Below are 25,093 nucleotides of genomic sequence, written 5' to 3'. Positions count from 1 at the left end.
CCCTGCTTTCTCATATCATGGTTTGGCCAATTTACTGTATTTTCCTCATCATACTATGATGGCTTATGGAATACTCATCCAGCAGTCAGAGAAAGAGAAAGCTAATGGGTTTTCTTTTGTATTTAAGACTCATGAAGTGAGGGGATGGAATTATTTAATGGCTTCCCATCTCTTGCCAAGTAAAAGTTCAAGATATTGCAGTAGACTGTGCAACCATGTCACCAGCTGGAGCTCACCTCTTGCTCCGCCCCAGCCCCACTGGCCACCTTGCTGCCCCTGGAACTTTTAGACACGCTCCTGCCTCAGGGCCTTTGCACATGCTGTTCCTGCTGCCTGGAAGCTCTTCCTCAAGATAGCCACAAAAATACCTTGTCTCATTCAAGTCCTTACTCAGATGTCACCTTCTCAGGTGGGCTTTCCCTGACCCCTCCCACCCCCACATTCTCCACTTTCTATCTTTTCTGATTTTATCTTTTCTGTACCATTTATCACTTTCTAATATATTCTAATAGTACTTATTTACTACATAAATTACTTATTTTCCTTATTATTTGCTCTCTGCACTTGATATGACTTCCGTGAGGCCAGCTTTTTGCCTGTTTAATTCACTACTCTGCACCAGTAACTAGAACAGGAAGCAGTCATCACATTTTTGTTGAATGAAGGCACAGAGCCTGAAACTGAGCCCAGAACTGCCAGATTCCACATTTCCCCCACGCCAAGTTTCTCTCTAAGTTGAACGCTGAGGATCCCGGTCTGGGAGAGAAGGGAGGCTGTGGGCCTTTCTGGAGGCCAGCTCTCCGGAGATGACGGGGTTCTCAGGACGCCCTGGACTCGGTTTCTCCGGAAGGCCCGTCCCTGGATCCCGGCTTTCTCTCCAAGGTGGGAGTTCTGTCTTCCCTCGGGGGAGCGACGCCGGAACTTCCCGGGGAAGAGCAGGAATTTCTGAAATCCAAGCCCCGCCGAGAGGTAATAGGTACCTTCGCGGCCGTCAGCGGAATCTCCCGGCCCTAAATCACGAGCGCGGCCCCTCCTCCCTGCGCCCGCCTCCTGGCGGCCCGGCCGGGAGAAGTGGCGCTCCCCGCGGGGGCGGATTCCAGCCGCGCGGCGGGAGGGACGGGCCGCCGCTGCAGATGCCGCGGAAATGCCTGCCCCGCCGCCGGCCTTTGAAGTCGGCCCAACCCCGCTCGAGGCCCCCGCGAGCTGCACGCCCCGGGGGTCGCAGCCGGGGATCACACGGGTCCCCTCGGATTCCAGGGATTCGTGGGAAGGGGGCCGAGTGGGGCGGGGGCGCTTCTCTCTGGGAGCCCCGGCCATTTGTCAGGAGTGTGTGGCCTCAGAATTATTAACTTGGAGCCGAGGGTCATTTCCTGACGTGTGCGGGGAAGGGCGGAGGAGGCGGCCTGGAGAAGTAGGACACGCGGGAAGGAAAAGCCAGAATTGTTTTAGGGAAGGGATGGGACGGCAGGCCTGCTCCCGGCATCGGGGAACTTGTGCCCTCGGGACATTGTCTTTACTTTCACTGACCTCCTTTTCATATCGATTTGAGGGTTCATGGTCGGGGGCCAGCAGAGAAATCTGTGGTTCAACCTCGTTTTCTTTCCTTGCTGATATTCTACGACTATGTTGTTACATTTGAGCCCCAGAGTTGTCTATTGCCGTGAGTATTTTTTCCTCCGTCCAAGTATAGGTGGGCACGTTCTCAAGTTAATGTGCAAGAAGAAGATTGTGTGTACTCAGAATTATCTTTGACTAAGACTTAAATTAACCTTAAATAAGCCATTATGTGTGCAATCCTGAACATTCTTAAGCAAGGTGAAATTTAGATTGGGCTAGATTCTGGAAGAACAAATATATATTTCTGAACATCTGAACCACTTTGCTCTTAACTCAGAAGTTTGAATTCAGTAGATCTGCGGTGGGGTCTGAGAAGTTGTAATGTACTGCTGCTGCCACTACAACCACATGGGTGAATACAGCTTTGGCAATTATCAAATTCCCCCCAGGTGACTGGGGGTGGGGTGGGGAATTCTATGGCATTTCTTTTTGGCTGCAAGGTTTACTTCCTTCTATTTTAATATGGAGCTATATACTTTTTTTTTTTTTTGGCTACACCGCATGGCATGTGGGATTTTAGTTCCCTGACCAGGGATTGAACCCATGCCCCCTGCAGTGGAAGCGCGGAGTCCTAACCACTGGACTGCCAGGGAAGTCCCATGGAGCTTCTATATACTTAATATACGTGTTCATGGCTGTCAACACACGTGACAGCCTATAGCACTGGGCCTGGTATTTAGTACATGTTCAATAACTGTTTACCAGATTTGAATATAGAGCTTGTTTGATCAGACCAGTGAGGAGTTTCCAGAGTTTCGTGAATATCTTTTTTTCTTTTTTTTTTTTTGGCTGCGTTGGGTCTTTGTTGCTGCACGCGGGCTTTCTCTAGCAGTGGCAAACAGGGGCTACTCTTCATTGCGGTGCGCGGGCTTCTCACTGTGGTGGCTTCTCTTGTTGCAGAGCACAGACTCTAGGAGGGTGGGCTTCAGTAGCTGTGGGGCACGGGCTCAGTAGTTGTGGCTCGTGGGCTCTAGAGCACAGACTCAGTAGTTGTGACACACGGGCTTAGTTGCTCCGTGGCATGTGGGATCTTCCCGGACCAGGGCTCGAACCCGTGTCCCCTGCATTGGCAGGCGGATTCTTAACCACTGTGCCACCAGGGAAGCCCTCGTGAATATCTTAATATCAGGGATGGCACCATTTATTCAATATTCAGCAAATATCTCCTTGCATCCACTATGTACCAGGCACTGTGCTAGGTACTGGGAACATAGAAGCGACCTGGATGTGGATCCAGCATGAACATAGAAGTATTGAATACGATATGTAGATAACCAACAAGGACCTACTGTATAGCATGGGGAACTATACTCAATATTTTGTAATAACCTATAAAAGAATCTGAAAAGAATATATATATTCTTATATATATATATATTCATACATGTACATACATATATATATCTGAATCACTGTGCTGTACACCTAACACAACACTGTAAATCAACTACACTTCAATTTTTAAAAAAAGACATATAAATACATGGGAAAAGAAGCATAATATGATCTGCTACATGCTAAGGTGGGGTAAAGCACAGAAGGGGAGGGTTCGGGGCTGGCTTCACAGAGGAAATGTTGGCAAGCAGCCAGGGCTGGTGACCCACTGCAGGCCACTGAACTCAATCCACATCTCCAGCAGGCAGAGGCCTAATGCCTTTCCAACACGTGCATGCAGGTGGCTGCAGGCTGATCCCGAGTGCCCTCAGGCTACTCCTGGCTTACAGGGCCCTGGCTTACCTGCAGTGGAGGGTCAGGTTGGCAAGTGGGCACTGGCCTGTCACTTCTGCTCTCTGATGCTCCCCCTGGGGTCCAGCAGCCGTCAGTTCAGCTGGGGACAGAGTTAGAATTAGCCAAGGAAATCCCAGGTAGCGAATCTCCGTCCCAGGAGGCAGGCAGTTGGGCTGCTTCGGACTGCTCCTAGCTTCCAGCGCAGATTCTCTATATTTTTCCTGCTTGTCTGTCTCCATTTGGAGGACCCTCCTTCCCCCCTGCCCCCACCTTCCCAGTCTTCTCTACAGCAGCCAAGCTTTTTATTTTCACACGCAGTTGAAACTATTTGACTATCTCGATGACTGTGGTTTCAAAGGGCAGATGCAAGGCCTCTATTACCTACAGGTGGTCGGTGGAGGCTGTCCGCACTGGGGGTGGAGAAGTGCTCACTGAGCCCAGAACGCAGGCCCAGCACAGAGGGGTTAGGAGCTCTGTGCTGTGTTAGGGGTTAGGTCTTCAAATAGGAGCCACGCTACCTGATTTGAAATCCTGGCTCAGCAACAGCTCAGCCCTCTGACTTGGGGCAGATTCCTTAACTCTCTCAGTCTCAAGTTTCCAGTCTGTAAAATGGGTATTATAAAAATAGAGCCTTCCCTATAGGATTGCTGTGAGGCTCAGGCTCAGGGTAGAATCCTGCTTGAGGCCTGCATTTCTGTATGATTGTGTGTCTGTGGTTTCTAGGGACGGTGGGAAACGGCTTGAGAGGTGAAAACATCCAGCTGTAGCTGCTTCCATTCACTTTTAAATTTCACAGACATTGCAGATTTGGGGACTAGAGCCCTAGAAATACAGTGTCCTTAGGGTGCTTACAGTCTAGCAGGCAAGGCAGAAAACAAAACCAAAGAACGGCCCTATTCTTTTTCTCCATAGAGCAATTCATAGTTTGAAGTAATGGGGTTGTTAGTCTGCTGTTGGGCGAGATGGATGTGAACTCCATATCCATCCCAGCTGATCACACAGTCTTGGCATTTTGGAGGCATTTGGATTGTGGCTGGGAATGATATTGACCTTGGTGCTCCATACAACTTACTTGTGGATGCCGGAAATTCCATTGCGGGGGGAGTCTTTCTCTAGGACTAAGCATTATTCTTTTTCTGATACCCTGTGTAAAATTAAAAATCCCTGGGGTGGGGGGTGGTGAGTGGGTTCACTGAGGTCATAACATGGCAGTGCTGTCTTTTTTTTGTTTGTTTTTAACATCTTTATTGGAGTATAACTGCTTTACAATGGTGTGTTAGTTTCTGCTTTGTAACAAAGTGAATCAGTTATACATATACATATGTCCCCATATCTCTTCCCTCTTGCATCTCCCACCCTCCCTATCCCACCCCTCTAGGTGGACACAAAGCACCGAGCTGATCTCCCTGTGCTATGCGGCTGCTTCCCACTAGCTCTCTAGTTTACGTTTGGTAGTGTATATATGTCCATGCCACTCTCTCACTTCGTCCCAGCTTACCCTTCCACCTCCCCACAGTGCTGTGTCTTGAGCTGCTCAAGGACTCTGGACTCCAAAAGAGGCCCTGATGGGTACCACAAGGGGAGCCAGGGGGCCACCAGACAATCACCATCACCCTCTGAGTCAGCACTCAGCCCAGCTCTGCCTGCGGAAGAGGGAGTTAAAGAGAGATAGGAGGTGAGTTAAGGCCCAAGCAAAATCCAAACTCAGAATCACAGCCAGCCTCACTCTGGGAGCTGAGAAAGCCAGAAGTTCCCGGTCCATCTCACCTGCAGGCCCTGCTGTAGCTGATCTGCCCCTCCCTTATCGGTCCCGCTGGAACAGTCATGCTTTCCTCTGTGACAGCCCCGTGGTTGCCCACAGGACTTGACAAAACTTTCAAGGTTCTTTAAACACACTCAACTACAAAACTGGGGCCCTTCTGTGCACCTATCAGCTCTCCTGCCCGGAGGCCAAATGTGGCACTCTTTTTGGGGTCGGGAGGAAGAAGGTGGAACCCAGGCACGCCAGAGAGGCCCTGGAGTGAAGCAGGGCAACCTCTCCCCGCGGCTGGAGCACTGCCCTGGGCGTGGCCCGGCTGCCCATCTGATCCCTTCCTACAAGAATCTGCATGCGTCCTCCCTTCCTTGCTTCCTTCCTCTGGGTTCCTCCCTCACCAACCTACCTGGAGGCAGGTAATAAAGCAGGAGGAGGGAGATGGATGGATGGGGAGGGCGGAGAGCCACGTGGTGCCATAAAGCCCAGCCAGAGGGCCTGTCCCGGGAGTGTCCAGACTGCAGGAGTCAACGCTCGGAAGGTGGACTGTCAGGCTTGTGAGCCGGAGCCGGGGCGCCAAGGCCCGGGAGAAGGCCATGCACCGAGGCGCGCCGGGACCAGGCCTCAGGGGCCTGAAGGGGGACGAAGGCTCTGCCCAGGACTTGGGGAGCTCTTGCCTGGAGGCCGGGAGGGATTTTGGGGTGCTGAGAGAGAACAGCAGTCCCCGCGACCTGGGCGAGGCAGAGGAGGTGGTGGGCAGCAGAAAGCGCAGCCGGCCGGTGCGGTCGAAAGCGCGGCGCATGGCGGCCAACGTGCGAGAGCGCAAGCGCATCCTGGACTACAACGAGGCCTTCAACGCGCTGCGCCGCGCGCTGCGGCACGACCTGGGCGGCAAGAGGCTCTCCAAGATCGCCACGCTGCGCAGGGCCATCCACCGCATCTCGGCGCTCTCCCTCGTGCTGCGCGCCAGCCCCGCGCCCCGCTGGCCCTGCGGGCACCTGGAGTGCTACGGCCAGGCCGCGCGCGCTGGGGACGCGGCGGACGCGGGCTCCAGCCCGCCTCAGCCTGCGCCGCTGCCCGCCGGGCCCTTCGCGCCGCGCTGCGCCTCGTGCTTCCTGCACACGCCCCTGGGACAGGCCAGGGCGGTGGCCGAGGCGCGGGGCGTGGCCCAGGCCTCCGCGGGAAGCTGGCGCCGAAGTCTCGGGGCTCCCTCTGCCTGGCCGCGGGGCCACCTGCGAGCGGGCCCCGGGCTGGGCTACCAGCACTCCTGACCCGGCGCCGAGAGCACCCGCGGGCCTGGAGGAAGGCCGGCCTGGGAGGAGCCAATGACCTGATGACTACAGAAGGGAAGATTATAAAATCATCCTGGGCATAGCTGAATGGGCTGAGGCCAGAGGGGGAAAGGAGGCGCTTTGCCAGTGGGAAGGAACTCTGGAGCCCGGGGCTGCACCCCTTACCCCCCCGCCCCCAATCCTAGCCAGGGTTGGCAGCTCCAAAAGGAGCAGGATCCTGCTGGGTTCTTACCTTTGGACTCGATGAACTCTTCTTGGAAAGTGACTTTTGCATCCCTGTGCCTCTAAGTCCTGCTGTTTGTTAGGAGAATGGGGACTTTTGGACAGGGGGGTGATGGTATGTGGGAGTGTGGGTGGCAGCTGGTGTGGTCTGACGGCACAGTGTGGGGTCCCCTCCCCCTGCCTGTGCTGATGCCCCGAGTCTGTGATCCGGGAGAGGCCATCAGGAGTAGCTCAATAAAAAGGAGAAGCTATGGTCTCTGTCTGCTACCAGGACTCTATTGGGCCCAGTAGCCCAGGGTGGCAAGAAGGCCTGAGGGGCTTGAGGCCTGGAGGCTCACCCTGGAATGTTGGGCCCTGGCCTGAGTGAGGCCCACAGGTAGGTACTTGAAGACACTGGTTCCTGGTGAGACCCCAGGTGTGACGGAGCATTGTGAGGGGCGCTGTGGGAGAAGACATTATCTGGAGACAGGAGGCGGGACTGGGAGGCTAAGGATGTGGTCAGCCTCCTCTCTGGCCCCCCGGCAGAGCTGCTGTCTGCAGTGAGCCACAGAGATGGTGGCAATGAGGGCGGAGTCTGGGCCAGTCTCAGGGAAGGAAGCTGAGGCCAGGGCCAAGGATTGGGGGGTAAGTCCTGCCTGTACCCCAAGCTTTGGGTGGATGGAGCTCCCAGGGAAGAGTGGGCCAGTGCAGCCAGGGCCTCTGTGATGAGGCGCAGACTTGGAATCCAGGAAGGTGGGCCTCGGGCCAAAGCTGCTGAGGAAGTGGGCGGGACAGCCAGCCCCCCAGAGAAGTCTGGAGAGCTGCTCTGCATCTAAGGTGAGCGCTCCGGGCTTGTGTCCGGTCTCACTTGGGCTGACCCGGCTGATGTTGCAGGTGCTGCTTGCTGGGGTGAGGACCCAGGTGTGCCAGGGGAGGCCTGAGGGCTTTCTGGTCTCCTTGGAGCGCTGGGCTCTTGCCAGCTTGGGGTGGGGGGAATTATGCAGCTCAGAATGGGGGACCCCACAGAAGCTGGAGAGATGCCTATAGTCACCCAGGGAGGAGTGAAGTGTCCCCAGAACAGCTGAGATGAGACTCACCGTCCTGATTACAGGTGTCTTTGCTTTCTGCAAGTGAGACACTGGCTGGCACACTTGGCATCAGGTCCACAGGCCTCAGGGCTCCAAATTTCACAGGGCAGGTAGATACAGATCACGGGAAGGCTTTGACTCTGGGGCAGAGGGGTCTTGGGGCCTAGCTAGGAGCAAAATGTGGGACTCTGGCCCCAGGCCTGCCCGCTGAGCCTGCCCTATAAGAGAGAGGCAGTGTCACAGTCTAGGAGCGGAAAGGAAAGAGCCAGACCGGCCTGGGAGCCAATCTCTGTTCTGCCACTTACTACATGTGTGACCACTTAACCTCTCTAAGCCTCTAGTGCCTCACCTCTGACACAGATGATTCCACCTCAGGGTGGCGGTGAGCATTAACATTCGTTCTAAGGTACAGTTTCTGGCAATGAGAAGGTGTCCCACAACTTAGTACTGTTTGCATATTATAATTTTATGACAGACCAGCCTGGACAATGCTTCCACCTTGCTTCAGCCTCAGGTTTCTATTCTCTGGAAACATAATAAAATGACCATCAAGTCCTGCTTTCCAAAGTTCCAGGATGGAAAGAAACGACGTTCTTCCCCGCTGAGGGCGCCCCCAGGGCTTTGAGCCTAGGTACTTCCATCCGTACAATGGGCTGAAATAAGTACTCACATCATAGACTGTTGTGCAGACTAAAGGAGAGAATGCATTTAAGGCCCTTAGCACAGTGCCTGGCCCACAAAGCACTCACTGCATGGAAGCTATTAAGACAAGTTCTATTCACAGGGTTGTTATGAGGAGAGAATGCATGGGAAGGTGTTTTATAAACTAAAGCCCCCAACACGTTAGTTAGTAACATTGTTTCATCAGGGCTATTTGTTTGAGTGCACACATCTGCATATTTCCAAGATGATACGTATTTGCCTGGCATTCTCAGGTTTTTTAACATGTACACACTTTGTGCATGCTTACAGAGATGTGTAGATCTGTGAATGTGTGTGTGTGCATATGTGTATGTATTGACCTAACAGGTACCCCCTCCTCTCCCTGATTCTTTAGGGGATGCTAGGCCAGAATACCTTTAATTATGTGCCTTCCAGGTTTTCTGGAACTCTTGCTTGAGTTTTTTAATCTGCTTCCTAAGACCATATCCGTTCTCCAAGATAACTGATTTGCTGTGGAAAGAAGATAAATCTGTGATTGTTAAAGAAATGGAAGTTATCAACCAAGGCCACATAGGTTTATTCAAATATTGAGAAAAATAATACAAGGAGAGGCACTGAATGAATATAAAAAGGAAAGTTCTGGAAAGAGAAAACACATATAAGAGAGAGCTGCTAAAAGTTATGGCCAAAAGATATGAATGACTGATACCTAAAGACAGAAATTATGTATCTATAAGGTTAATCCCAACAGATCCCTCAAATAGTGTTCAAAGCAGAGAGAGGGTTCACTTTGACAGGGCAGAAAATAATAACAATTTACAGCACTTTTAGCAGCTTTACAGCATAATGAATGAGACATGCCAGCAAAGTAAATAATTGTAAGACCCAGTGTTGTCAGGGATATGGAGAAAAGGGCACATTTACAGATTTCTACTTGTACTGTGTGTCTGTTCCCTTTTTGGTAGAGAACAATTTGGCAAAATCGCAGTAAAAATACCCCAAGGGAGTAATCCAAAAGCAAAAACAAATTTGCAAAAAGGCAGTCCCATCGGCACTGTACCTATCGATGAAAGATTTTGAAACAACACAGATGCCCAACCATAGAGGCACGGGCAAAGCATTCTCTAGTGTTGTAACAGGATGCCAGTTATGGTGAGTTCGGGGAGCGGATCACAAACTGGTCTGTACCTGCTGATTATAAGTGTGGACAAGCAGGTAGGTGCAGGAACAGACCTTGAGAGAATTTGGGAGGATGTAACAGGGTTAGTATCCATTAGGTTTTTTTTTTTTTTTGTAAAGATTTTTTTTGATGTGAACCATTTTTAAAGTCTTTATTGAATTTGTTACAATATTGCTTCTGTTTTATGTTTTGGTTTTTTTGGCCACCAGGCATGTGGGATCTTAGCTCCCCATCCAGGGATCGAACCCTCACCTGCATTGGAAGGCAAGGTCTTTTTTTTTTTTTTAATCTTTATTTTGTTTGTAATTTAATTTTTTAATACATTAGGTTCTTATTAGTTATCCATTTTATACATATTAGTGTATATATGTCAATCCCAATCTCCCAATTCATCCCACCACCACCACACACACTCTCCCCTCTTGGCGTCCATATGTTTGTTCTCTACATCTGTGTCTCTATTTCTGGGAAGGCAAAGTCTTAACCACTGGACTGCCTGGGAAGTCCCTCCATTAGGTTCTTGATAATTGTTTTTAAAAGGTGAAAGTTTTGTTTCCTTAGGGCACCTTCCAAAGAGGAGTAGGGAAATGTTTTGAGCACAGACAGCAAGGATTCCTTTGGAGGGACCCCACCTCACTGGATGTGAAACTGGGGTGCTTGCTGATGGGTGCATGACCACATCAAGTTTTGCTCACACTTTGCACGTATGTGTGTATGTGTGTGCAGACACCAGAAGGCTGCCTGGAGCAGTGGAGCTGGGCCCAGGCAGGCCTCAGTGAGAAGTGGAGTTTTCTTAATTACTCCTGCCTTGTCAGCCCCATATGGTTTCCTGACACCCAAGGCGATGCTGGGGATAAAAAGGGCCTTGGGGGGAATTCCCTGGCAGTCCAGTGGTTAGGACTCCACACTTCCACTGCAGGGGGCACGGGTTCGATCCGTGGTCGGGGAATTAAGCTCCGCACGGCTGAACAAAAAAGGCCATGGGTACAGGTATAGGGGGGCTTTTTACCTCTTCTCCTTGGATTAAGCTCGAACTTACCTACCCTTCTGAGGTTTGCTTCCCTGTCCACCCTGTCCACTTTCCACTCCACTGTTTACACCTCAGCATCCTTCACACCCGGGGTGTACCAAGGGTGGGACAGGCAGAGGTGGACTTAGCGTCGGTGTGGACACACCCTGGGCATTTTATTGGCGTCTTCATCTTCCTCTGGTTCATTCAGCCAGCCATCACTGCAAGTCAGGCCCTGGGCGAGGGAGCTGGGGTCACACCTGCCCACTCCAAGACGTCACAGCCCATCAGGGAGGGGGCACAGAGAGGGGAGTGACTTTCTTCAGTTCCCTGCATCCACACTAGAGAACAGCGAGGCCAGCCTGCAGCAGAACAGAAAGGCCGATACACCTGTGTAGCTGCAGGCGCTCACAGCGCAGGCCGCCACCTGAGGCCCGCGGGCGGTGTGAGGGCGGAGTCGGAGTCGGAGCTCAGCGCCCTCCCTTCTGAAGGCTGCAGCGGGCCCAGCTGCTTGCTGCTCTGCAGAAAATGGGCCCAGGGTTCCCAGATCTTCATGTTAAAAGTCTGTGAAATGGATTTTTTGAGCCAACACTGTGCAGGCCAAACCCGTGGGCCTCCATCGAAGACCTCAGTTGGGGTGGAGTGGGGAGGCCGCACCTGCAGGCGGGGGCAGGACCGGGCCAGAGGAGGCGCAGCTGGCTGGGTTGGGCTCACCAGCCCCGGAGCCCAATCCCGGGGCTCCTGGTCCTCGCCTCTGCCCCTCCCCCTGGTTTCCGCTCCCACTTCTGGTCCTTTCCCTCACCACCACTCGGCCACTAGGTGGCACCACAAGCCGAGGATCTCACAGCAGACAGAGCAAACGCGGCTCCCAAGTCCCTGAACCCCAGCATACCTGGTAACCTCGCTGCCGTGGGCCACCCTGAGGACTTCTTGGCTTTTTCTTTTCTCTTCGAGTTTTTATTAAGTCAAAAAATCCCTTTATGTCAGGTTCCTTCCGTCCTCCAGGCCAGTGCTGCCCAATAGAAATATAATGCAAGCCACGTTTTCCATTCTCTAGCAGCCATATTAAAGAAAGGACACAGGTGACATTAATTTTAAGAATGATTTATGTAGCCCAATATATCCAAAATATTATCATTTCAATATGCGATCTATATACAGTGTATTAATGAGATATTTTACCTTCTTTTTCTCGTACTAAATGTTTGAAATCCAGTATATGTTTTATACTTACAGCACGTCTCAGTGCGGATGAGCCACATTTCAGGCGACTGGTAGTCACATTGGGCTGGAGGCTATGGAATTGGGCTGGGCAGCGGTAGGTCCACAGGGCCTGAGTCCTTCACTCCAAGAATCAGCTCCCAGGTTGTAACATGGAATCCTGTCTAAGCTGGACACGGACTTAGAGTCCAGGGGTCTCAGGCACCCAACCTGCCACCCTCTGCAGGAGGTCTCTTATTTAAAATGACATTAGCCACTCTCTGGAAGTGAGAGAGTGGCATGGACATATATACACTACCAAATGTAAAATAGATAGCTAGTGGGAAGCAGCCTCATAGCACAGGGAGATCAGCTCGGCGCTTTATGACCACCTAGAGGGGTGGGATAGGGAGGGTGGGAGGGAGATGCAACAGGGAGGAGATATGGGGATATATGTATATGTATAGCTGATTCACTTTGTTATAAAGCAGAAACTAACACACCATTGTAAAGCAGTTATACTCCAATAAAGATGTTAAAAAATAAATAAATAAAATTGGAAGTTCCTGGGCACAAGAGCCCAGCTCACTCCCTCTGCCCCATCCCTGGCCTGGGGGAGCCCTCCTCCCATCCCTTTGTGGCCAGCTCTCCACTCCCTGCCCGTCACACTCTCTGCCTCCTTTGCCTGTCACGGCCCTTGTTGGAAGCAGCATTTCTGAAGCCAGCTTGATACACAACCCAAAGATAATTCTTTCCACTAAAATGGCTCATCTTGCTCCAAGCCAGCCCCTGGACTTGGACCAGGGATTGATATCTGATTGGGAAACAGCTTGAGATGACTCTGGGCCTTGCTTTTCTAATCTGTGATGTCAAAGGATTTGAACGCCACAACCTCTGAGACCCCTTCTCACCTCTAACTTCCCACCCCCAACCCCCATGACCTATGCCCTCCTCCAAACCACACACAGACACACACACACACACCCTGGTGGTTCTAGGTCACCTTATAAAACAATGTAAGGAGAGAGATGGGGACATAGAAAGAGATGCAGACAATAGAGAAGGTGGCAGAAATGGAGGGGGGAGACATGAGAGAACAAAGAGACAGAGGACAGGCAGCCAGAACCCGGGCCCTTCAAGTCGGCATCTGCGCTAAGGAGCTCCTGAAACAGGATCTTTGCTGGCTTTTTTTTTTTTTTTTTTGCGGTACGCAGGCCTCTCACTGCTGTGGCCTCTCACGCTGCGGAGCACAGGCTCCGGACGCGCAGGCTCAGCGGCCATAGCTCACGGGCCCAGCCGCTCCGCGGCACGTGGGATCCTCCCGGACCGGGGCACGAACCTGCGTCCCCCACATCAGCAGGCGGACTCCCAACCACTGCGCCACCAGGGAAGCCCCTTTGCTGGCTTTTTAAAAGCACCTTAGAAAAGCTCTAATGGCCATGAGATGGGGCCAACACTCCTCCCTAATAGCCCCTCTGCCCCACCCCTTTGTGAGCTGCTCATACACCCATTCAGAGGGTCCAGGCAGAATCCAGGGGCCACACTATTAGTAGCCCCTCCGGAGTTAGGAGCCAGGCTCTGGTGTGGACGCCTCTGGGCGTTGGAGGTCAGGGTCGAGGTGGGATGCAGTAGGTCCAGGGGCCAGCGTTTCCCAACAGATAGGAGAAGCGGGAGCCTGCCCCAGTAGAGGAGCAGCAGAGGGCTCAGTCTCCCGTGACAGTTGAAGACACACCCATTTGGACCCTCTCTGTCTTTCTTCCCCATCCAGAGCCCCCACCCTGAAGAGCAGGTCCTGGGTCAGTAGTGGAAGCCAGAGGCTGGCCCAAGTCCCCCTGGGCTGGGCTGGGCTGGGCAGGGCTGAGCTGAGCTGGGCCGGGCTGGGGCAGAGGCGGAATGCTGCTGGGCGGTTCTCTGGGGAGAGAGGAATTGAAAAGCATCTCTGAGGAGGGCAGGGAGGGAGGGAGGCTGGGTGATGTACACACACACACACACACACACACACACCCTCCCTGACTTAGTCTAAGCCTCACTCCGGAGAACAGCAGTCTTCTCTCTGCTCTTCGAGCTGCTTTCTGTTGCTTCCCCGCCCATCTGTGCTGTCAGCAGCATCGGCAAAGTTGGCCTCAAACTTGAATGGAGCTGAAGGCTCCAGCTTCCCGGAGCTCCATGGGGCAGTAGGCCGGCCTGAGACTCTGAACTCAGCTGGCCCGGAGAGGCTGACCCTCCCAGCCCCCAGCTGGCCCTTGCTCTCCTGGGTGACACGTCTGCCCCTGACCTGTAGGCCCTGAGTCTGGGCTGAGGAATGGTGCGCTGAGGTCCCTCTGGAGCCCCTCGTCCCGGCCTGGAGCTGGAGCAGCCCAAGGCCCAGGCCAGCATGGCCCACCCCGGGCAGCCTCAGTTTTCCCCGGCGCAGGAGCCAGGCACCGTCTCACCCCTGGACCTGCCGGAGATGGAGAAACTCCTCACCAAGGTCGGGGGCCAGGATGACAAGACCCTGAAGCTGTCCAAGTCCCCCTCGGGGGCTCTGGACCTGGAGCAGGGCTGCCACAGTCTGCCCTTCAAGGTGGTATCCGAGGGGCACCGGGAGGCCTCGCTCCCCCAGGCATCCTCCCGGGCCAGCTCGAGGCGGGCATCCTCCATTGCCACCACCTCCTATACCCGGGACAGAGAAGTTCCCAAAGATTACCTCGTCCTTGCCATCACCTCCTGCTTCTGCCCCATCTGGCCCCTCAACCTCATCCCCCTCATCTTTTCCATTATGGTAAGTGCTACTCTTTGTTCCAGGGCAGGGGCTGGGCCTGGGGTCAGCAGCCACGCTTCCCTGCAGGCACCAGTCTCCCTGCCTGGGAGGTAGAGAAAAGAGCTGGGTGCCGGGGGCTTGGGGGAAGATTCCCCTTCTCAGCTGGTCTATTACTCCCCCTTGGAGAGGGGTCCAGGGGCCTGGAGATCTTCTGTTTGCTGTCCTTCATCTCTGCTCCTGGACATCACAGCTTGACTTTGCACACATCCCTGCTGGGAAGGGGATTCCAGAGAGCCACCTGGAGCTAAATTCTGCACAGAAATACAGCCAAGTTGGGGGTCTTGCCTTTGCAGGGGTCGGGGGCGTTGTCCCAAGGAGTCATTCCTGAGTGGGGCTGTGAATCAGCAGAGGTTGCACCTGGCATGGGGTCCCAGGGCCCCATGTTCTCAGGAGGGGAGCCAGGCACCCCCCCCCCCCGGAGTTCTGTCAGCCTCTGGCAGCTCTGGTTTCCAAGATCAGGCAGTGGCTTCCCTGCCATGGACTGAGGGCTCCGGGGCCCGGCTGCCCCAGGGCTGCTCCTCTGGGGGTGACTTCTCGCTGGGGCCCTCTGGGCCTCGCCTTTGCACCGATTTCAGCATGTCTTCAGGGTGGGGGGGGCCTGGGCCAAGGGTGGGAACACACATGTGTCAGAGGGCATGGCTGGCCTGGCCAGGGAGGGGCATGGGGGCTAGTCCTTGCTTCCCACACACTCATGCTCTAGGGTTTTGAGTAAATTACCTTAGATCATCTCCAATCCAAGTCATCTGGATAGAGCTACTTATAGAGGAGCCACAGAAAATGTTGGTACGTGTTGGCAAGTGACTTCTGTGGTCCAGGAGATTGTGAGAGAGACACACAGAGAGAGGCTGGCAGGGAATGACTTTCAGAATGAGGTTAGCAGCAGGGGACAGTACACTGAGAGGGGAGACACTGTCTGCTTCCCCTCTGGAGTGACTCCCCTGCTGAGTCATCATCATCGAGCCCCCAGGAGCTGTGGTCATTCCTGCTGCCCCACTCTCCTCTGAGAAACCCCCTATTTCCTCATACGTCTCTATCCACTTCACCGAGGCCCAGTCTCCAGCCAGGGGGGCCTTCCCCAACCCCCACCAAATCCAGCACCACCTGCCAGGGCTTCAGGGGACACTGGCAGGGACTTGGTGTGGGCAGAAGAGCCAGGGCTGGGCCAGGCCTTTGAGGAACTTCCTGTGCTGCCTGTTGCTCTTGGAGGCAGCTGGGGGCAGAGCCGGGCCATAGGGGTGCAGCCAGTGGCTGTGGGCAGGGCCAACCTCTTGGTTACAGGGAGAAGCCCCAGGAGGAGAGACAGGCTTTGCGGAGGGAATCCACACAAGGACCCAGGAGAAAACGTTCGCTAGAACCCATCTCCTGCTGGGGGTGGCAGGGTGTGAGCTGGGTAGGAGCTGCCTTTGTCAAGGGAAACCTGGGCCCAAGGCTGTGAGACCACCGAACCCACCCCCAGTGCATTTCTACATCCTTCTCAGGTTCTTGAGTCAGGTCTGATGGTCACCGGGCCTGGGGCAGGGAATACAGTGCTAAACCAGATGCCATCACCAATCCCCACGAGCCTCCCGATCAGTGGGGAGAAACTTGTAAACAGATCCTTACAACACATTGCAAGAAGCACCCACGCTAGACAAAACCACAGGGTATTCTGTGGCCTCGGGCAAGTCACTCAAACATCTTTTGTCCTCAGTATTCCCATCTGCAAAATGGGTGTCAGCATAACACCTAAATTATAGAGTTGTGTGAGGGTGAAATGAGATGAGCCATACAAAGTGCTAAAGCACCCAGCACATAGTAAGAGCTATCACGTGATGGTAGTAATTAGGTGAGTGTCTCCCTGGCGGGGATGGGAAGCCATCACGTTTGTTGGTTTTTTTTTTGGCCGCGCCACACAACATATGGGATCTTAGTTCCCTGACCAGGGATCGAAACTGTGCCCCCTGCATTGGAAGCATGGAGTCTTAACCACTGGACCACCAGGGAAGTCCTGTTTGTTGTTTTTCTTAGAGCTTTGAAATATAATTCACATGTCATACAATTCACCCATCTAAAGTGTACAATTCAATGATTTTTAGTATATTCACAGACAAGCGCAACTATAACCACAGTCAACTTTAGAACATTTTCCTCACCTCCAAAAGAAACCCAGGGCCTTTTTTCTTCCCCATCCCTCCCAAACCTGAGCAATCACCCATCTTCTTTCTGTCTCCATGGTTTTGCCTCTTCTGGACATTTTATAAGCAGACATACCTCGTTTTATTGTGCTTTGCCGCTATTGCATATTTTGCAAATTGAAGGTTTGTGGCAACCCTGCATCGAGCAAGTCTATTGCCGCCTTTTTTTTTTCCAACAGCATTTGCTCACTTTGTGTCTCTGGGTCACATTTTGTTAATTCTCGAAATATGTCAAACGTTTTCATTATTATTATATTTGTCATGGTGACCTGTGATCAGTGATCTTTGATGTTACTAATGCAAAAAGATCACAACTTGCTGAGCAATGATGATTAGCATTTTTTAGCAATAAAGTGTTTAAAAATTAAGGTATGTACATTGCTTTTTTAGATACAGTGTTATTGCACACTTACTAGACTACAGAAAGGTATAAACGTAACTTTTATATACACTGGGAATCCAAAACATTTGTGTGAGTCATTTTTTTGTGATATTCACTTTTCTAGTTCATAGGACACTCCCATGCCCTGGGGAGGGAGGGGTCAGTTATTTATCTAGAGCTGAAATACTTAGTGCCACTCAAACAGTAGCAGGGGTGAAGGAGAGACAGAGAGTATGGAAAGAGAGTTAAGTCTCCATGCTGGTGTCTCCAGGTCCTGGCAACAGACTTCAGAGCTCCTCATCTGAAGTCTTCCCACTGGTTACCAAGTGAAGGATCAAGCCCTTGACCCCAGGGGAGAAGGAGACCCACAGCCCTGACAGCCTGGCTAGAGCTGTCTGCAATGCATGCCCTAGTATGAGGCTGACAGAGTCTAGCTAATTGTTCCCATTTACCAGATGAGGCAACTGAGGCATGTAAAACAGTGCCTTGCCCATGGTCACACAATTGGCAAGAGGCACATCACCTGGATACTGAATCCAGTGTTCTGTTGATGGCCCCACCCTGTATCTACCTCTGGGACAAGGATGGTGTGTCCCTCCCAGGAAAGGCAAACCTTTTAGGCATTTATGCAGGGAGGGAATAATTCTACTTCCCTCCCTCTTTTTCTCCCCCACCTCCCAGTAGCCTCCTCTCCACCACCCACTCACTCCATCAGTGGAAGACTAATGGACCAGCAGTGTCCTTCCCACTGTAGCTCTGACAGGGCCCTGCTGGGACCAGGGCTGGGATCAGGGGCTCTACCTCAGGAGCTGTGATCACAGATGTCCAGGCCCAGGCCTGCTCAGCACCGCAGCTTCCTGTGAGCTTCCTGGGGTGGCCAGGGCAAGGTTGGCTTCATCCATTTTACCCCTGGGCCAGGATGAGAAACGGCCATGCTCCCCGATCCAGCAAGATCTCCTGTCAGTGAGGGATGCTGGGCCCCAGGCAGTGGGCCTTCAGTTGTTGATAAAAGAAGCATCAGATAGACTTGGGTGTGTATCCCATCTCTAGCCCTTTTAAGTCACATGACCATGTCCAAATCATTCAACCTCCTTCCTTAGCTCCAGTCTCCTCATCTATAAAACGTGTAATAAAACCACCTACCTCACAGGGCTGTTGGGAGGATTACATGAACTAACGTGTGTGCCAAAGCCTGGAACATAGTAAATGCTTAATAAATGGAAGTGGTTGCTATTATTATTAATACTAAATGAAACTGCAATGTCAGCGGACAGGACAAACCCCCAGTGAACAGGCATTTCTGGCTTTTAGCAATTTGGATATAATGGAGTCTCACCCCTCATTACAGCCTTGGGAAAGGGAGGCGGCCCTGTCTGTGGTTTTGGTTGGAGCCTCTGAGCAGTCCCTTCTCTGTAGGTTGTTCCTACAGCATGTGGGAGCGACGCAGAGATCCAGAGCGGCTTCAACGCTTCCTTACTTAGGCATTTTCAACAACTTAATTATTTAACTGATGTGTTGCAGGCTCATTCTCATTCATTTATGATTTATCCATTCACTCAACAAGAGTGCTAAGTCCTGACCAGGGCTGACGGTCAGCTGGTATGTAGGCATATGGCTTAAGTTATTGACATCTTTTTTCCTCTTTTTTTTGGCCATACCTCGTGGCTTGTGGGATCTTAGTTCCCCAATCAGGGATCGAACCTGGGCCCTTGCAGTGAGAGCACGGAGTCCTAACCACCAGACCACCAGGGAAGCCTCTTGACATGCTCCTGAATAAGCTGGTAAACAGCTGCGGTCTCAAGTCCCTAAGTCTTGCCAATCCGTCCCATCCACCACTGCAGCTGCCCTGACTCCTTCCCCAGGATCCTCCACCACCCCTCCCCTCTCTCCAGCAACAGGGGGGTTAAACTGTAGTCAGGGCATTTCAGAAACAATTGTGTCTATGCAGAGACAGTGCTGGGAAGCACATGGAGAAGCACATCCTTTTGCCTTGATCTACTGGGAGATGCTTGATCTCTGTGGAAGGGCCAATAACTGATCAGCCCTGGCACGTCTTGTCAGTTCTCCTGAGATCTGCTAGGCCTTGGCCTGAGCCTCATGGGTGGAGAACGCTCGTTCCTGAGAAGCTCTGTTGCCACCCTCCTCTGGCTGGTTTCAGCCTCTAGCAGCTGTCATCAGCATCCTTCTCACCCTATCCTCTCCCCAACCCCACCTTGTCCTTTCCCCACACTCAAACTTTTTTCAATATCTTTCCTCACTGATCTATTAACCTGAATTCATTTTCTCACTCACCATCCCCACAGTCATTGCAATCACAAATGATCTATTAATTCAGTCATTACAACCATTACTGCAATTATTATTAGTTGCCTTCAACTTGAGCCATTTGGTGTAAGAGGAAGTTGATGTCACTAACGGGGATGCAGAGCAGCTGGTAATTTACTCATAAAAAGAAATGAAGGGTTTTCCTCCATCCCTGGAAACAAGGGATGGATCTTTCATTTGGTAACTAATTGGGGGGGGGTACTTCAGAAATGAGTGCCAGCTAGCAGTGGACAACTTCTCATGTTCTTAGAGGCAGTTACTATCCCTCCTGTCTACAGATTGGAAAACTAAAATTTACAGAATAGTTGTGAGGTTTACATTGCATAGAGTGTATAAAGTGTCTGACACAACAAAGAAGCCACAATCAGGTCTGCCCTGTCCCATGCAGCCATTCCCACTGTGTCTCCTTCAGTGGCGTCCCTCAGGCTTGAAGGAACACGCACGACCTTCCATCAATCCAAGGATGCATGGATTGATGGCTCTGCGGATAAATAAGCGAGACTGGGCTCAGTATAACTGAAAAAAATTCTCTCTCCCTCTCACCTTTCTTCCTCACCTCTCATACCCAAGAAACTACCTGTGTGCCTCTCTCCATGGCCCTGAATCACTACTGCACAGACATTTTCTGGAAAATGGGGGGCAGGACTCATCTTAAACCCTCTGCCCCTCCCCCTGATGCTATATTTACAGCTGAGAATGAGTCCTGGATAATGATTCAAGGTAACCCCAGGATTTCTGAAGCTGAAATTCCTGGAAATCCCAGAAGTCTTTCTGTATGTTGCTCCCTCTTCCTCCCAATGTTGCCTCGGTGTTGATGTCCTGAGTTTGGTGACCTGAGCTTGCCGTCCATTAGAGCATTTTATCCTCTACCACTCCTACGAGGCAGGGATTGTTATTAGGCCATTTTACAGATGAGGAGATGCAGCTGGAATATAGAACACCAGGCAGGCGTGGTGAGAGAAGCAACTGGAGAAATGGAGAAAGGCCAGATCAAGAAGGGCCCCAACTGTCACAAAACGGAATCTGGATTTTGTCCTGTAGGCACTAGGGAGCCTACAACTGGGTGAGACAAATAGAGGATTTCTTCAAGACAGGAGAGAAAAAGATCTAGTCAAGAAGGAGAGGGTAAAAAAAAAAAAAAAAAGGAGAGTGTGAAAAGACCAAGGAGTGATTGGTGCCCCAATGTCCCTGGGCAGCAGAGAGAGGCTGAGGTCTAGACTTGAGCTTGCATAGTTCCTGGCACAAGGTAAATGTTCAAATAATGCTAGGGATTATGACCATTCCAGTGGGGGTGGAGGAATCTCAGTGGGCTTCACAGAGGAGGTGGCATTGGAGCCAGCTGTTGAAGAATAGAGAGGATTTGGACTTGAGGTGTTATGGGGGAGCAGGAATGTGGGGGGAGAAATAGCACGAGCAAAGGCAAGTGGAAGTCGGTGCTCATACCCTGAGCAGTTCAGATCGGCTAGACCCAGAGGTTGTGGAAGAGAATGGCAGAGGGTAAAACCAGGAAATGCAAAGCAAACCTGAGTTTGGACTCTGTTCTGCAGACAGTGGGGGGCCGTGGAGGATGCTGGACAAGAGTGATTGCCTCAGCCATCATCATCTCTCTGAGACTTTGCCTCAGCTCCTGGCTCTCCTGTGATCCCCCACTACAGTCAGGGGGGTCTTTGGGAAACCTGCATCCAATCATACCATCCTCTGCCCCATCCTTCCATCTTCACTGGCTCTCACTGTTCTGGGATAAGGACTGACCTCCTTGCTGTATGGGCAGAGCCTTACCTGGCCTGGCCCTGCCCGCCTCTGCAGCCTCCTCTTCCTCACTGTCTCAGCCCCGGCTGCACTGGCCTTTGTCAAGTTCCCGCCTGCTTCCTTCAGTCAATAACGATTTATTGAACATCTACATATTTGCCACGTAGGGACTCCCTCTGGGCCTTTGCACATGCTGTTCTCTCTGCGCAGAACACTCTTCTTCCATTTGAAAAGAAAGCTATTTAATTCTTACTCATCTCTCATATCTCAGTCCAGATGTCCTCCCTTCAGGATGTGTTCCCTGACTCTCCCCTTTTATAAACTCTCATAGTACCAGGTACCTCTCCTTCGGAACGCTACCCACACTTGCAATTTTGCTTTTATTTGTGTGGTCACAATGGAGGCCAGCCTCCCCCCAAGGCTGTAAGCTCCATGAGCATAAGAACCGGGGCTCTCTTGTACACCGCTGCACCCCAGGGTCTTAGCACCATGCCTGGCATGAATATCTATAGGGTGAAATGGTGGTGTGGGGAGTAGAATGGAGAGGAAAAGAGCTTGGAGCCAGGGGGACCTTCAGGAGGCTCTTGTCATGGCTTGAGTGAGAAGTGGCCCCTGGAACTAGGGCAAGTGCAGCGAAGCTAGAGAGGAGAGTTGCAATGGAATTGACTAGGAGAGGAAACTAATTAGTAGAGTAGGATGGGAGGGGAGTTATGACCCAGTGGGAGGACACTCCAGGCTGTTGCCAATAATTGGGGCTTGAGCACGTGGAAGGCGGAGTGCAAGGCAAGGAGCAGATCTGGGAAGTAGGAAGCTGTGGTTTGGGGCAAAGTGAGTGAGGTCACACTGGGGCAGGCAGCTGGCACTGGCCTGGAAGGAGCTTGGCACAGGGAACCATGGGGTGGAGGTGGGGAATCAGAATTCTGAGAGATGAAGACAGGACCCAGGGAATGGGGGGTGCCCCAATGAAGAGAACAGAGGGGGAGGTGTCGCTTCTGTGAACTTCAGCGTCTTTAAAAATGGGCAACACTGCCAACCTCATAGAATGATTCTGAGGCTAAATGAGACCACTTAGGCATAGTCGTCAGTAAGCTGCCCGGCACAAAGTAAGGGCTCAATACATCCTTGTCATCATCATCACCATCATCGTCACCGTACTTGATGGTTCCATGCTGAACTCAGGAGCCTCCAGTAATCAGAACATAAAATAACCAAATAAATGGCCTGAGGTCTTGTAAGTCGTCACACCTTTAGTACACTCCTGCCTGTGCCTGTTCTATCAATAGAAGTCCAAGTTCTAGAGCTGGAGGAATCTGGAGGTCCCAGGCCAGCCTGGGCAGTGGTGAGGGGGGAGAAGCTTGGGACACACCTCCTACTGCTTCCCCCAGACCCCTCATGATCCTATCTGTCCCTATGTCCTCTGTCCATCCCCATCCTAACCCACCTGATTTCACCCAATTCAATAGGGCCAAGAGAAGCCGAGCTCACTGAGAAGGAGTGAAATATCAGATAGGGGCCCCTGTGAAGCCATACATGGCTCCGCCCCAGCCCCAGCCTTCCTGGTTCAAACCCCAAATGCCTCGCCTTTCTGGTGTGATCTGGGAAGTGGACTTGGTTGAACAAGGATGTGGTTCCTGGGTGGGATATAGGGAGAGGGAGGGCCAGTGATTTCTTTCCTTTTATGGCAAGAGGGGGCTCACAGAGCAAAAGAGGCAGGTATGTCAGGCCATAGAAAAAGCCACAGGGGCTGCCTTAGTGCAGCTGTAGGAATGAGCCTTGGGCTGGGGTCCGCGGGGGCCTGGCTTATCTCTCCTGCCAGCTCAGCATGGCCTGGACCTGGTCCACCCTCCCAGGCCCTCGGTCTCCACTATACCACCCTGCCCGTCACTGTCCTGAGATAACACCCTGCATTGCTTGGTCATGCTTCCAGCTGTCCCCTGCCAGCGAGGGGCAGGCTTAGTTACGGGTCTCCTCAAGAGGTCTGGCCACTGGAGTCCTGAAGGAGCCCCCTGCCGCTCCCCTATGGAGGCTGCTGGAGTGTGGGCCGCAGTGGGGACCGGGTGTGTTCCAGGGGCTCAGTAAGGGGCCCCCTCCAAGGCTGCCAAGGACAGCCTTCCTGAGGTCTCTGCCACCTTCTCTCTGCAGTCTCGAAGTAGCATGCAACAGGGAGACCTGGACGGGGCCCGGAGGCTGGGCCGCCTGGCCGGCATGCTCAGCGTCACCTTCATCATCCTGGGGGTCGTCATCATCATCGTGGCCGTGGCTGTCAACTTTGCAGGTGAGGCCCAGCCGCACTCCAGCTTACTCAGTGAGGACTGTGGAAGGCTGTGGCCCAGCGCCCTGGGACAGGGGTGCTGGTGGGGAGAAGGGTAAGAGCACGTGTGGGCCACAGCCTTTTCCTCTCACTCAAGGAAAGCAACCCAGTCCCCTGCAGGGACTGCCTGAGTGGGGTTGGCTTTCTGACTTTCTAATGCCTGGAGAATAGATCACTAGGAAAGGGCGTGGGAAGAGCACGTGCCCAGGAGTCAGAGGCCACGAGCTCTAGTCTCAGCTCTGATGGTCCTGGGTCCCGCACCAGGGTCTGCCTGGGTTGAGTCTCGGGGTTTTCACGTCGAAAGCGGTAGGAAGAAGCCTCCAGCACAGAGGCTTTTGTGAGCATCACCTGAGATGATGCATGTGACTCTGCATTGTAAACTGGGGGCCTGCCAGACAGCATCCCTGATGAGACAGCCAGGACCTACTGGAAGTCAACCATGCACGTGCTGGAAGTCAGGAAGCAACACTTCTGTGAGTGCCCAAAGGTGGCCCAGGGAAGTTATCCAAGCAGGACGACCATTTTCAAAGGTGACACTCAGCTGCTCACAGAGCCCAGGCAGCTTTGAGAATTTCTGGGCTATGCAGGTCAGTGTTGTCCATTTCCCTCTCGTCACACACTCACATTGGGAGCCTCCAAGCATCTCTGCCCCTTTGGTGATCAACGTAAGCTGTTCCCCTAAAGACCTTGCCCCTCAATGTGTGCTCCATGGGCCAGCAGCCGTGGCTGCTGACACCAGGAAAGGGTTGGAAATACAGAATCTCAGGCTCCACCCAGACCCACTGAATCAGAATCTGCATTTTAATAAGATTCCCAGCCCAATCGTTAGAGTTTGGGAGGCACTGATCTGGAATACAGAGTTTTCAACTTGGGGTAGAAAGCCTGGGATTCAGCCATGGGGTCATGGGGGACCTTGGCCTCGTAGGAGAGGGAAGAGTTCAGGTCTGTAATCAGTCTGCCTGGGTTCAAAAGGCAGGTCCTCCATTTCATCTGTCTGAGCGGAAGCATGTTCCATAATCTCTGAGTTGGACAGGTGTGCAGGTGCCTGAGAAGCAGGAACCCACTAGCCCAGGGTATGAACCTCAGTATCACCTTCCGACGTCTCAGTCTCTTTGTTCTGCTGCTGCTTGTCGCCTTAGCCATGACTCTTTCAATGGCAAGTGACAACCACTGGACTCAAATTGGCAAAGGGGACTTTAGTTTTCACTAAAATATTCAAGCAGCGATGGTTCTAGCCTCAGGGGTCCACGCGCCTACCTCCGAACCAACCACCGAGGCCCCGGTCCTGTCCTTGGCAGGAGCTCACTTCCACTGGAAGCCCCCAGCCAACTCACCCCGGTACCATTTCCCGCTAGGAAACAAAGACTCAAATCCTCAAAAAAGGGACCGGAAGACCCTATGTTCTGAGCTCTGTTCTGCCATACCTGTTCTTTTCTTTACAGTTCAGAAGAAATAAACCTAACTAGGGGGCTGTGCTAGCAGAAGCAGGCCCCCACCCACTGGAAAGCTCCACACCCACATGCCCCATGTACCTCGGAGGACAGGATGGTGACTGCCAAGTGCCCACCTGTCCCCCAGCTCCAAAAGTACAAACTTGTAGGGAAACCCCCAAGTCACCCCA

General features: G+C 52.5%; 2 protein-coding genes across 2 annotated transcripts; both read left to right on the top strand.

Annotated features, from left to right (window-relative positions):
- Positions 1-655: 655 nt before the first annotated feature.
- Positions 656-6,958, top strand: BHLHA9 (basic helix-loop-helix family member a9). The gene is made up of 2 exons (XM_033422597.2): positions 656-969; positions 4,724-6,958. Exon 2 carries the CDS (start codon positions 5,695-5,697, stop codon positions 6,367-6,369), a length of 675 nt encoding a protein of 224 aa, XP_033278488.1. The 5' UTR covers positions 656-969; positions 4,724-5,694; the 3' UTR covers positions 6,370-6,958.
- Positions 6,959-14,105: 7,147 nt separating this feature from the next.
- Positions 14,106-24,073, top strand: TRARG1 (trafficking regulator of GLUT4 (SLC2A4) 1). Its single transcript, XM_033423308.2, has 2 exons — positions 14,106-14,492; positions 23,304-24,073. The coding sequence occupies exons 1-2, from the start codon at positions 14,106-14,108 to the stop codon at positions 23,529-23,531; spliced, it is 615 nt and encodes a 204-aa protein (XP_033279199.2). The 3' UTR covers positions 23,532-24,073.
- The last annotated feature ends 1,020 nt before the right edge of the window (positions 24,074-25,093 follow it).

Source organism: Orcinus orca, chromosome 19 (genome assembly GCF_937001465.1).
Source record: "Orcinus orca chromosome 19, mOrcOrc1.1, whole genome shotgun sequence".
NCBI classification, from domain to species: Eukaryota; Metazoa; Chordata; class Mammalia; order Artiodactyla; family Delphinidae; genus Orcinus; species Orcinus orca.
This window is presented reverse-complemented; position numbering and strand designations above follow the sequence as displayed.

What these genes read in the sequence shown, in the direction of transcription:
- BHLHA9 (XM_033422597.2), top strand. Translation starts at nt 5,695, where the DNA reads ATGCACCGAGGCGCGCCGGGACCAGGCCTCAGGGGCCTGAAGGGGGAC.
- TRARG1 (XM_033423308.2), top strand. Translation starts at nt 14,106, where the DNA reads ATGGCCCACCCCGGGCAGCCTCAGTTTTCCCCGGCGCAGGAGCCAGGC. An exon ending in CCCTCATCTTTTCCATTATG is followed by an intron (nt 14,493 to 23,303) that starts GTAAGTGCTACT and finishes TTCTCTCTGCAG; the next exon opens with TCTCGAAGTAGCATGCAACA.